General features: G+C 42.4%; 1 protein-coding gene across 1 annotated transcript in view; it reads left to right on the top strand.

Annotated features, from left to right (window-relative positions):
• Positions 1-8137, top strand: part of ACVR1C (activin A receptor type 1C) — a 38677-nt gene extending 30540 nt beyond the window's left edge. Inside the window, exons 5-9 of the mRNA XM_084804038.1 lie at positions 1826-1993; positions 3991-4147; positions 5619-5743; positions 6481-6611; positions 8012-8137. Of these exons, the coding sequence (XP_084660164.1) occupies positions 1826-1993; positions 3991-4147; positions 5619-5743; positions 6481-6611; positions 8012-8137 (707 nt within the window). The remainder of the gene's footprint in view (positions 1-1825; positions 1994-3990; positions 4148-5618; positions 5744-6480; positions 6612-8011) is intronic.
• The last annotated feature ends 5421 nt before the right edge of the window (positions 8138-13558 follow it).

The raw sequence follows: 13558 nt of genomic DNA, 5'->3' as shown, positions 1-13558 counted from the left end.
AGGAGACAAATTCTGCAAAACATGGCCCCTCCATGACTTGTGTTACTGATAATTTCCTCCTACAGAAAGTAGAGGAAGGAACTAGAGGATTGGCTATCCTTGACTTGATCCTAACCAACAGAGATGACTTAGTGGATCAAGTAGCAGTTACAGGAACTCTGGGGGAGAGTGACCATATTATATTTGAGTTCTTGGTTAGTGCCCTGGATTTTAGGAAAGCCCATTTTAATAAACTCAGAACGATGATCAGTAAGGTCCCATGGCAAATGACTCTAACGAGAAAAGGAGTCCAAGATGGGTGGGAGTTTTTTTAAAAAGGAAATTCTAAAGGCACAATTACAAACAATTCCAACAAGAAAAAAAGGCGGAAGCTAACAGAAGAAGCCAGTGTGGCTTCACAAAAAGCTTAGAGATGACCTGAAAACAAAAAAGGACACATATAGGAAGTGGAAGGAAGGCCAAGCTACAAAGGAAGAGTACAGGCAGGTAGCACAGAATTGCAGGGATGGCATCAGGAAGGCTAAAGCTGAGAAGGAGCTGAGGTTAGCGAGGGATGCTAAAAGCAACAAAAAGGCTTTCTTCAGCTACATGCATAGTAAAAGACAGAGGAAAGAAATGGTGGTTCAACTATTAAATAAGGATGGCAAAATGATAACAGATGACAAGGAAAAGGCAGAAGTGCTCAATTCCTACTTTGGCTCAGTCTTCTCCCAAAAGAGGATCTATAGCTTCCAAATCCTGTGAAGTACTAGTTCCCCTCTACTCAGCACTGGTTCGGCCTCATCTTGAGTACTGTGTCCAGTTCTGGGTACCATACTTTAAGGCCAATGCAGACAAGCTGGAGAGGGTTTAGAGGAGGGCAACAAAGATGATCATGGGACTGGAAACAAAGCCCTATGAAGAGAGACTGAAAGAACTGGGCATGTTTAGCCTTGAGAAGAGAAGATTGAGGGGAGATATGATAGTGCTCTTCAAGTACTTGAAAGGCTGTCACAGACAGGAAGGCCAGGATCTCTTCTCGATCATCCCAGAGTGCAGGACGTGGAATAATGGGCTCAAGTTACAGGAATCCAGGTTCCGGCTGAACATCAGGAAAAACTTCCTGACTGTTGGAGCAATACGACAATGGAACCAATTACCTAGGGAGGTGGTGGACTCTCCCACACTGGAGGCTTTCAAGATGAAACTTGGACGGCCATCTGTCAGAGATGCTTTGACTTAAATTCCTGCACTGAGCAGGGGGTTGGACTCAACGGTCTCATAGGCCCCTTCCAGCCCTACGATTCTATGATTCTACGTGACCGCTGATCCCGTACCTAACTATAGAAGACAACTGCAAATAGGGAGGCTGCAAACAGACCAAGGCTCAGAACTCTCAACTTCCCACCTTTCTTCTAATGCAGCCTTCCCCAACCTGGTGCCCTCCAGATGTGTTGTACTGCAATTCCCATAATTCCTAGCCAGCTGGGCACCAGATTGGGGAAGGCTGTTGTAATGTGCTGATTTTCACTAGCAATTCCCAGGCTGTATAGCTTACTAAAAAAGCTGTACAACACAAATCTATGCATGTTTACTTGGGTATAAGTACTACTGTGTTCAATGGGACTTACTCCCTACCAAGTGTGTTGAGGACTGCAGCCGTAGTGTGTGAAACTCCATTCTGGCACGATTTACGCATCTGCGTTAGAATTCTACATGGCCAGATACACCTTTGAGAACACAAATGGGCTTTGCAAATCCCAATACATTTTGCAATTATGGAACCTTTGTCCTTTGTTGTTTTCAGTGGCTACACAGCATTAAATACAAACATGTCTCTCCACAGATAATGGAACTTGGACTCAGCTGTGGCTTGTATCTGAATACTATGAGCAAGGCTCTTTATTCGACTACTTAAACGGCAACGCTGTGACAGCGGACAGGATGATAAAGCTGACCTTTTCTATAGCAAGTGGCCTAGCACATCTTCACATGGAGATTGTTGGCACACAAGGTACATAGAGCTTTTGATCAGGTGTCTGCACATTAAATTCACCTTGGATGGGAGCAGGTAATGACTCGAATGGATGTTAGAGTTACATATTTAGTGTGTAAAGCAGAAGCGGGCAACCTGCAGTTCTAGGGCTGCAAGCGGGCCTTGTCCTAATTTCTTGTGGCCCTCAGCCCAATTTCAGAAGCGCTCTGCATGTGATCAGTTCATACCTCTGGCTGGAGAGATCTGTTTTTTCACTGGCACTTGCTCTGCGGGAATGGGGACGGGGGTGGGGGAGAGAGAGAACATAGAGTGGCAGAAAGAGAAAAGGAGTGACTCACCCACTTCTAGCTCCACCCCTTCTCACCGCCGATATGCGGCCTCCAACAGGTTACCTATTAGAGAATGTGGCCCTCGGCAGAGAAAAGGTTGCCCACCCCTAGTTTATCTTTTACAAACTGTTTAATTATATTTGCTTTTTGGCTCGGCTGGGACCAACTGCCCTTTGGCTTTTTTTCCTCTCCCAGAACTGTCCTGTATTAGTAGCTGTAACATCTGGCAGCATCAGAGGGGGCGGTTATAGAGCATGTCGCCCTCTTTTAGCTTGGCTAGGAACCGCTGCCATCTCCGCCTCCTCCTCTCCCAGATCTCTTTTCCTCAGTTGTCTTTCCACCTGGCTATTAAACTTCTGTGTGACTTTATGAAGAATTAGTGCCTGAATTTGCCAGTTTTCCAGTTTCCTTCACATCCTTCTTTCCTTTTGCATTGTGTCTATTAGATGTAAGCCTGTGGACAGGGATAGTGCTGTTATTTAATCTTTGTCCAGTGACTGGAAAACTATGAGGCCGTTTATAATAGTCCAGTGACCACTTGATAATAGCAATAATATCAGCTTTTCCATTGAGCTCAAATAGCTCAAATATGAGAGGTTTCTTTCATTTTATTGTCACAACAGCCCTGTAAGGTAAATTTGGTTGAGAAACAGTGAATTGGCCCAAGATCACTGAGGCTGCACTCCTCTATGCACTTACCTGAGAGTAAGCACCATTCAACGCAATAGGATTTACTTTTGAGCCGACATGCATAGGTTTGCACTGTGAGTGAGTGTTATAGTTGAGTGAGTATTTGAATCTTGGGAATCCCCAATCTAAGGTTCTGTTCACTGCTTCATGCTAATTTCTTTTTCAAGTGCAAAGTGCTCTTAGAAGTTGTAAATCATGGGTGGGTAACACACAGCCCATGCCCCCCCCCCCCGGCCTTTACTATAGCCTCCACTGCCCTCCACTGCGCTGCTGAAATCCAACGGAGGAGCAGCAACAGGAAAGCAGTCGGTGCTTTGCTGCCAGATTTTGGTAGTGTGACACAACACAGGCTGGAAAAGGCCAAATTCAGCTTTAAAACAAGCTAAAACTTGCCCTTTTCAGCCTCTGTCTAGTTGTGTTGCTGTCGACAAGCTGCCAGTTGCTTTTCTGCCACCGCCACATCACCGCGTGGCTTAGGCAGGGGTGAGACCCCTGGGTGGGTCCAGAGGGTGGAAATTGCCCCCCCCCAGCCTCCCTGAAGTTGCCTATCCCTTTTGTAACATTTTTTTTAAGTGAATGGGGGATTAAAGCTGTGTGTGTATGTGTGTGTGTGTGTGTAAATCTTGGTATTAGTTTCACAGAGGACCTTAATATATATGAAATGAACTATAAATTCAACAGTTATTGTTTACAATAATTTATAGCACTGTGGAAAAACTAAAAATAAATGTGGGAGTGGCATATGCTCAAAAATAGAAGTTACTTCATTAATTGAAAATGAATAATTAAACTGTAGTGGGGGAGTAATTTTGATTAAACAAAAGCTGAGAAAGCACTGTGAGCAGAAAGCATTTCTGAAATTTGTGGTTCACATTTTCTCTCTTACACGCACAGACACACACACTCACACACACAGTGTGTTTTCCACCAGATATACCTGTTGTAATGCTACAACAGAAGGCATTTTCAACTTGCAATATATTTTGTGCTTCACAGGCAAGCCAGCTATTTCACATAGAGACTTGAAATCTAAAAATATTTTAGTCAAAAGGAATGAAACTTGTGCCATTGCTGACCTAGGATTGGCTGTGAAGCATGACTCTCTATTAAACACAATTGACATACCTCAGAATCCTAGAGTGGGAACCAAGAGGTAAGGCAGCATGTTTGTAATGTATCAAAGTCATATTTCTCTTTTAAATTGTGTCACTAATAGTGCTGAGATGAAAACTAGGGTTGCGTTTGGAGAAAAACTTCCCCCTATGACATGCGTCCCCTGGTTTCAGTAATAGTTCAGGGGGACTGTGGAACAGTGAAGACATTTCACAGTCCCATTGCCATCACTCTGACTTGGCTTTGTGACATTGCCACATAGCCAAATCTGAGCATCCACATGACATGCAGCAACATATGACTAGACAACAAGGATCAAAATACCAACGGCCTTTAGAAAATACTTTCGTATTACTCATTGAGTTGTTTCTGTAACCTGCATACCTGAATTTCTCAGGGTCAAATGACACACTGCATTAAATGTGTAGTTTGTTGTTGCATGTAAGTGTTTTTTCTTTTAACGTACCAGCCATGGTAGCATGGGACAATCAGGATTGGGACCGCATGGGGTTAGCCCTTTCCCCCATATTCAGGTCTGATCCACCTCCCACTTATGAAAGCTGAAATTTGGCTCCAGATAGAAGCTGCCATTGGTGCCAGTGGTAGTTTCCCTTCTGAGGCAAATTGCAACTGCAGGAAGGTGATTTTCATCGAGACTGGCATTGGGGATAAAGGGTTAACTCCTCCTCCTTCCTGTGCTGTAGTTCAAAACCTGATCAGCCCCCTTGCCCCGCATGGCTGCTATTACATATTTATATATATACACACACACATACACATACACATACATGCAATCTATGGGTTAAGGTCATGTGTATTTTTGCCCCCACTATTTGCTGTGGGGCAAGTAAATGAACCAGCGCTCCTACATTTACTTTAAAGGTAACTGAGTTTATTGAAGCCCATTTCACATAATAATTAGCATAGGATGGATGCATGTGGTGGAGAAGCAGGCTGGTCCTGAGCTGTGTGTGCCTATGACCATACAGTCTGTTTTGACAGTCTGTTGCACACACACAGGGCAGCGTCAGGTCTAGCTGTTGATATCCTGCTCCCCTGCCTAATGTGCGTTCAGCCTGTACACATTGATTACATAAAAACAGCTAAAATCCAACTTCTAGGAGACTTTTGGGAAGACATATGACTAGTGTCTTGTATCTTTTCTTTTTTTCCCCAAACAAGTCCAATGATTCATAAATATCACATTTATAGTCCTGGTTGCTTCCGGACAAACAGCTTCTAGTGCTACCAATCAAAAGGAGTCCTTTCTTCCTTAACAGATTTTTCTGTAGTAAGAAAAATATATGTGGAAGAAGCAGTGGGAAAACACAGGAGGGTTACAAATGGAAGATAACATTGTCTGGACTCCCCCCCCCCCAGTAATAAAAGCCTAGTTTGTAAGCACCTCATTTTGATTATTATTTCTTAATTTTAATTCTTGTTAGCTATGTAAACGCACTCTTTTCCTTCTTTGGTAAATCTGTGAGTTTCAGTATCTCTGTATTTGGAAGGTACATGGCTCCAGAAATACTTGATGACACAATGAACATGAATATCTTCGAGTCCTTCAAGCGTGCAGATATCTACTCGCTTGGGCTGGTGTACTGGGAGATATCCCGAAGATGCTCAGTTGGAGGTATAATCTATGTCTTTTATTAAGGCTCCATAAACTTAGCCAAAGACTCATCAGTCACTGCATTTCTAATTCATTCTTCACATCGCATAAGAATAGAGATGCAAAATGTATTACGTTTATGTATGTGAAGTTGTATAACCCATGTGGCAGACCTGGAGATTACCCTAGCCCCTTTATGTAGCAACTCCCCCCTTCCAAGGCCCAGCTGAAATGCCTTCGTAGCATTCCTGAGTGGTTAGGCCATGCGGAGAGAGAAAACTCTTTCCCTGGAGTCTTGGTCAGAAACCTCAATCACACATTTCCCACCCAGATTAGAAGAAAAATATATTTATTATCACCAGAGCTTTAACAAAGACAAAAAGAGAGCAGAGGATACATGAAACAGAAAAACAACCCTAAGCCTTTAAACGATCTAATCTGCACAGACTCTGAACTTACTCCAAAAGTACAGTCACTGGGGAATGCCTCATGTACCTCTTTGTTGGGAGGGGAGTCAGGGTTCAGAACAATAATACATCCAGATACCAAAGGACCCACTTTTCCCCTTAGAAAGGAGTTGTTCAAAGCAGCTTACAAAATATAAAAGCAGCTGTATAAATAATTTCCCCTTAGGTTTGCTAGGGATCAGGTGAATAATCCTAGGTTCCCTACTACATATACATATTTTAAAAATTTGTCTTCCATAACATTTGAAGTGGGCTGAATAAATGTACTTTGGTACCACATTCCACCTCTAGGAATTATTGAAGAGTACCAGTTACCTTATTATGACGCTGTGCCTTCTGATCCTTCAATAGAAGATATGAGAAGGGTAGTGTGTGAACAAAAGCTTAGACCAAGTATCCCAAATCAGTGGCAAAGCTGTGAGGTAACTTCTTTTCTTCTTTTACTGTATATCTTTAAAGTGTACTTTTTCAATTGGACCAAAATATACAAAGTTACCAGTAAAGATTTCCCCCCCCATTACTGGTTGCATATAAACTTATAATGGAGTAAAATGACTCAATGTGAGGTAGAGTTCATCCCTGGAGACTCCCCCCACCCACCAAATTCCTGGGTTTAATCCTAGAATATGTTACTACTAACAAAGTGCCTCAGAACAAGTGTGGCGAATACCCTGTCCTCATTACTAAGGGGCCAGCACATCCCCCCAAAACACCTGGGAATATGGAGAAAAGCATGGCTTCAGGCAGCCCTTGAGCCCTGGTAATGCTTTCTGTAAGAGTTATATAAGAACATAAGAAGAGCTGTGCTGGATAAGACCAAAGGCCTTCTGTTCACACAGTGGCCAACCAGGTGTCTCTGGGCAGCCCATGGGCAGAACATGACTCCCACTTGTGATCCCAGCAACAGGCATATGCCTCTGATATAGTTATCATAACGAGTAGCCATTGATAGCTTTATCCTCCATGAATTTGTCTAAACCTCTTTTAAAGCCATCCAAACTGGTGACTATCACTACATCTTGTGGTAATGAAATCCATAGTTTAACTACTGGGAGTAGACTAGTGGAATTGCATCAAGACATGACACACCATGGAAACTGAAAGACTGGTAATACAGAATTTACCACTCCCAGTGGTATAATAACAAAGCTAGTTTTAAGTACTCTTGATTTTGTATATACTGCATTTCCTTTATGAAGGACTTGGTCGTGGGAATGCTGTTCCATGTAACTGTGTGTGTGTGTGTGTGTGTGTGTGTGTGTGTATTAAAATACTCAAATATTACAATATTTCATATTGGGTGCTACTTTCTCCGGAAAGTCATAGCCTAACATTAGACAATCTTAATTTTCCTAGGAGGCAAGCATTGGGGGGGGGGGATTGGATAAGAAAGGGGGACTTCAGTTTATCTATATATAACATTTCTGTACATCTTTTCTGCTCAAAGAATCCACAGAGGCTTGGATCCAAAGGTATAGATGCAGGAGTGGAAAGCGCTTCCATTTGCTCAACAGGAGGTTCCCCAATTTTCACTGTTTCCCTTTTCTGGTGCTGCATGCCATACTCTAGAAGATTCCTCACTCCTCAAGAGCATATTTCTGGGACGTGCCACAGAGAGGAGGCAGGAAAGCCCCATTCCATGAGCAGAATGGAAGTCAGGATTTAAGCTGAAGTACAATAACTAAGTGATAAAAGTACTTGCGATATAAGAGAGATGCTTGAGATTTTAGCATTTTGAATCTTCTTTTGCCTACTGGCAGTTATTGAAACGCAACTATGGCCATGGATGCCTTTTTCTTACCCTGCTTTTCCCTTTCTTAAGGCACTCAGAATAATGGGCCGGATAATGCGCGAATGCTGGTACACCAATGGGGCAGCTCGACTGACAGCGCTTCGCATTAAGAAGACCATTTCTCAGCTCTGCGTACAAGAAGATTCCAAAGCTTAAGTCTGCACACCCTGCAGAAAAGGAGACAGAAGGAAATCATTTGCATGTTGTTTTTGCATTGGTTTTGATTTTGCTCTACCTCACAAGATGCTAAGTACAGTATTTAAGAGCCCATACCCCGGAATACTAGAAACTGGTTTCCTTGGTGGTCCAAATTCATTAGGGTTCAGTTTTGGCTCATGGCTGATGTCCAGTCTGCCTTGGCTAGTAAATGAAAAGTGATTGGATAATTTGGGGGGTGAATGGGTGGGGACATGATCCACCAACATGTTCCCCTGGGCTCACATGATCCTCTTTGTCTTCACCATGGTAGCACAAGCCCTCGAATCCCACCAAACCCCAGGAGACATCTGAGAACTGAATATCACATAGGAAGGTGAGGTTACCATAGCAGAGTATGCTTGTGGTTTGTGCTCGTGGCATGCAAATAACTGAAGAAATGACAGTATTCTTTCTTCGAAAGGGTTGTATTCTAGGTGAAGCCTGAATGTACTAAATATATTTATCGTACACTGAGATACGTTGCCTGCCTTGCCTCACACTTTTTCTCCCTTGTGAGATGATTAGCTTTCCAGCTCACCTCAAGGAATGAGGTTTTTGCCATGAGACCTTGCAAGATTTTAGGCCTGGAGCATTCTTGCAGGATCGAGTGGCTGGTGACAGGCCAGAGGCTTGTCTTGCAAGATCTCCATAGGATCTTGAGCATTAATGCTCTTCCATGTTTATGCTGAGCTTACCAGGTTCCTCCTGGCCTGCTGCTGAGCCCCCACCCCCAATTGCATTACAAATCCGCCTCCCCACAGGTTGCTGCCAGGGAGGGCAGGCACTCCTGCTAGCTGAAATCAGAATGTACTGTGTGCATCTGTTCTCAACTCAGATACGTTAGTAGAGTTTTATGAACAAAGGAAATATGTGCAAAGGGAAGCACACATCCCCACCATCTCCAGTTCAAAGGATCAGACAGCAGGTGATGTAAGAGACCTCTGCCTAAGACCCCAGGGGGATTTTGCTGCCAGTCAGAACAGAGTCTACTAGGCTTGATGGACCTGAGTCTGACCTGGTGTATAAAGGTGTAAGGCTATGCATATTTAGACAGAAAAAAGTCCTACAACTCCCAGCATGCCCAAACCAGCCATGCTGGCTGGTGGATGCTGGGAGTTGTAGGACTTGTTTCTCTCTAAACATGCATAGGATTGTACCCTAAGCAGCTTTCTCTGTTCCTAAATAAGTGCGCTGTTTCCCTCGCCACAGAAGAGCAACTCAGACCAAATGAATCTAGGCATTGAAGCATTTTCCACAGAACTTTGTAAAATATCTGGTGCAATGTGTATATAATTCATTTTTTAAATAGTTTATTATCCAAATAGGAGTCATTCAGCGGAACATATATACTGTGAAATGTAAGTTCTTGTTTTATTCTTTGTTGCCTTAAACTTGGGCCTGTATTTAACGCTTCAAGCGCAACTTTATAGTTAAATGTCAGAAACTGCATTTGTTACGTACCTTTTCATTTTTGGACTTCTAATCTCCTAACTAAATATTTCAAAATCTTAGCTAAGGACTGCTGCTGTTGGGATAAATTAGACTGTGTGTTTTGTGGTGCCAAGAGTTAGAATGAGGCTATAACCTAATGCATGTATAATAAATACTTCCTCTTATGAGGAAAAGCCAAATAATCAGAAGTCTTGCTAAAAAGAAGTGCTATTTTATTCAAAGTTGCATTGATCCATAATGAAAGGGACAGAAGGAAAGTATGTCAGATAATAATGGTAATGATTTAGACAATGGAAATCTGGACAATGTGGGTGTATATATTTTAATGATTATTTTTCAAGAAATCAGACCTGGCATGAATTTTGAATTTGGGAAGAAGGTGGATTTTTTTTTTTTAATTAAGGAAGAGCTGCTGTCTGTAGAATAATCTCTTTTTTTAGGTTATGTATGGTCTGTATCAGTGCAGAGATGATGCCATGGCAGCTGTTGCTCATTCAGTTGTGAAGATGTAGTTCAGGACTACTACGTTCATACCGCCCTAGCTGGATGCTTTTTTGTGGCTTGATTCTGTGCAGGTCTGCAGGCTTTGTGTGAACAAGGTAGACTTGGGATTTTCCCATGAAATCTGCATCCTCCCAACAATGGGATTCCAATTGCCCTGGGAGACCTGCCTTGCTAATGTGGGTGTGTTATTTGCACGTATCCCCCAGTGGTGTGGGATTGCTTTGCCGACGGTAGTTCACACACATGGCTGGGGCTGCATGTGAAGGGCACCCATCATTCTGTATCATAAGCCAATTAGAATAGTGGGAGATAATGCGATCAAGTTATTATGTCTGCTTTGTGGTGTGTGTGTGTGGGTGTGGGAAAGCCAGAGAAATCCAACTGGCTGTTTGCACTTAGTTTAATTAGGAATCCCAGTTGTCTAGTCTCCAGGTAGCTAGAGAAAGGGGCCATAGCTCAGCAGAGCACATCCTTTGCACACAAAGGGTCCCAAGCAAAATCCCTGGCATCTCCAGGCTGGGCTGAGAAAGACTTCTGTGGAGCTACTGCCAGTTAGTGTAGACATCACTTAGCTAGATGGATCCATGCTCTGACTTGGTAGAAGCCAACTTCCGAGCTCCAACAGTGATGCTGTTGGTAGCCTTTTCACCCATACACTGGACTGTTTGAGGGATTGGGGATGGTGGAGTACAATATGTACAGCATCTTTGTCCATCACCCAAGACTTGGCAGGTGGGTCTGTGCAAATTTAAGGTGCTAATTACTTGTTCCAAAGAACAAACCGAAGGAGGAGCTTGGCAAATCATTTTTTCCATTTCAAGAAACTCAGTGGGTTGAACCACTTTTGAGTTTTACTTAGTCATCTTCCCCAAGTTTCTATCTGGAGAGAGATTTTCTGCACTTGAAGACTGCACTCTTTAGAATACTCCTTTGTCTCTCAAGATGAGGAATAATGGGACATGGAAACATTGGCTTGGGTCCTAAATTACTATTCCATTAGCCCAAGGGGAGGGATGATTTCTGCCAACTCTTACATTATCTGCAACATATCCAACAACATTGCCAAGGGGTTTCTGAGCCTCAGGAGCAGATTTCAGGGGCACAGGGGGCTGCCAAGGAAAGGGAGAGGTGGGAAAGTCCCATTCAATGAATGGAATGGAAGTTAGGATCCAAGCCATTATCAGTAGTAGCGTTCAAATTTTATTTGGGCTAAAAATACAAAAAACGTCTTGACTTCTATTTCAAAAAATCTTAAATCTGTGCAATTCTTTGAGCTGAACCTTTAAAATATAGCCAAGAGTGAGAGTATGATTTTCAAGCAGTTTTGCAGATATTAACCCTTGTGGTATGAATGTGACTTGTGCCAGTAGAACAATAAAAAGGTAGATCTATAAGTTGCCAATCATCCCATGCATCCTTCTGATACATTAGTTCTTGGCATGGTGCTGCCCATCCGTCCTGTTCCTGCACAATATCTATGTTGGCTCATGACTTTGGTGTAAATGCAACAGGTCATGACATTTATGCTGGTGTGTGGATCATTTAGGGATGGACAAATCTGTCAGTTTTGCTTTCTCCTGCATTGCATTTTTAAAATCTCAAGTTCTTTTTGTTCTGAATATGGAGAATTTTGCTAATTTTGGTGAATTCTTATCAAATCTGAAACAAAATTCTCACCCATCCCTAGGGTCATTGCAACCCATCTAAGAGCTGGTTCCCATATGCATGTCCAGTGGTTAACAACTCTCACTGCCTGAGTTCACACATCATGCTAACCCATGGTGGCAAGCTACCCTGGGTAGTAGTTATGCAAACAACCTACTGTGCTCTCATCAGACAATCAGGCAAACAAGCTATATAGACCAGTTTATTTCAAACCTCCCTCACCCCTCCTCCTCCTGTAGTCCTCCAGCCAGGTAGGTATCCCAGCTTCCTTTGTGAGAGGAATAGAGATAATTTGAGAAGTGGTGGTAGCGTTTTTGGCTGCCCTTTCTGAGCAGCTCTGTAGGAAATCTCCGTAACCCACGCTGCGTGACAGACAACACCCTAACTCACCATAGGTTAAACGACCCTTACTGCAGACTGTGAGATCTCAGGGTGGCTTATTTAGGAGAAATAACCCACTGTCGGGGGAGAAATCCCACAGACAACACACTAACCCATCATGTGTTGTTCCAGAAAATAAACCATCATGGGTTAACGTGTTCTGTGAACCCAGCCATTGTCTTCTATTTTCTACGAATTGACATCTTGATAATATGAAAGCTCTGTCTGTGGTGATTCATCTGTGAACGGTGCATTCATATATGCAAGTCATCATTTGATGCTGTGGTCAACAAATGATAAAATGCTGCATGTGTGAACTGGTCTTTAAATTGCCTCTTGCGAGTTCTGTGTGTTATTTGACGTGTGCTTACTTTTTAAAATTAGGAACCCTTCTGTTGCTGCAGCTAGTATTGCTGTGTGAAAATGAAATGCCTTGTATGAAAAGAATGTTGCTTGTATTCCATGTTCTTTAGGAATTGCTGGTATAGTTTGACACCTTATTTTATTGAAGTCTCATGCCTTTTACTTGGACTGTGCTGTGTCATTCTTACGTGAATAATGAGTTGCCCTGTAGAAAGCATCCTTAACTGGATGTTGCCACAAGTTATGTATTGGTGTTTTGAAATAGCTTGTTATGGGCAAGCCTATGTTGTGACCTCCTTGTTTGTATGACCCTTTTTGAAAGGAGCATACACCATCCATTCTAACAGGGACCACGGACATATGGCCCTGCCAGGAAAGAAGTGTTAAAAGGTACAAATAGTTCTACAGAATATGATGGAAGTGCAATAAATTGAACCTGAAGAATAGTCTGCATACATTAGCTAGAAGCTTAAGTCTATGTCAAAAGAAAGTATATTTCTTTAGAGCTCAAAAATGCTTAAAGGTGGGGCAGAGCTCCATTTTAGAGGGGGACAATGTCGCATTTCAGTCTGCAAGTCTCCATAAAAGCTGTGCATTTTATAGAAATAGGGATATTTTTTATCTTCAGACATAGGCTAGCTTCAAATGTAGTTATGGAACTGAATGATGAAGTTGGTCTTCATACTGTACATGGTTTGACCTAGTCTATACTGTAAAAAGTAAATATTTATTTTTTTTAACAATTGCTTTAATATTGCTGCTGCCTCTGGTTGTAAATAATGTTTGAATGTTGCATTTTTGTATAATGACTCCCCCCCCCCCTCTGAAAGTGTATTTTTGTAAAGTGGCAACTTTTACTATATTCTTCTTTGCCATTTGTTTCTGTGAAGCATAATCTCTTTTAAATAATAAAAACACAATGTCTAAGGAATGCATTCTGTTTTGCTCTGGTGTCTTCCAAAAGCTATAATGGTTAAAGCAGATAACGTCAGTGGAATTTTATGACCAAAGGAA

The sequence above is a fragment of the Heloderma suspectum genome, chromosome 1, assembly GCF_057233095.1.
Source record: "Heloderma suspectum isolate Gila_16-S chromosome 1, 16-S_ref, whole genome shotgun sequence".
Classification (NCBI taxonomy): domain Eukaryota; kingdom Metazoa; phylum Chordata; class Lepidosauria; order Squamata; family Helodermatidae; genus Heloderma; species Heloderma suspectum.
The sequence above is the reverse complement of the archived record's forward strand: the minus strand, read 5'-3'. Positions and strand labels throughout refer to the sequence as shown.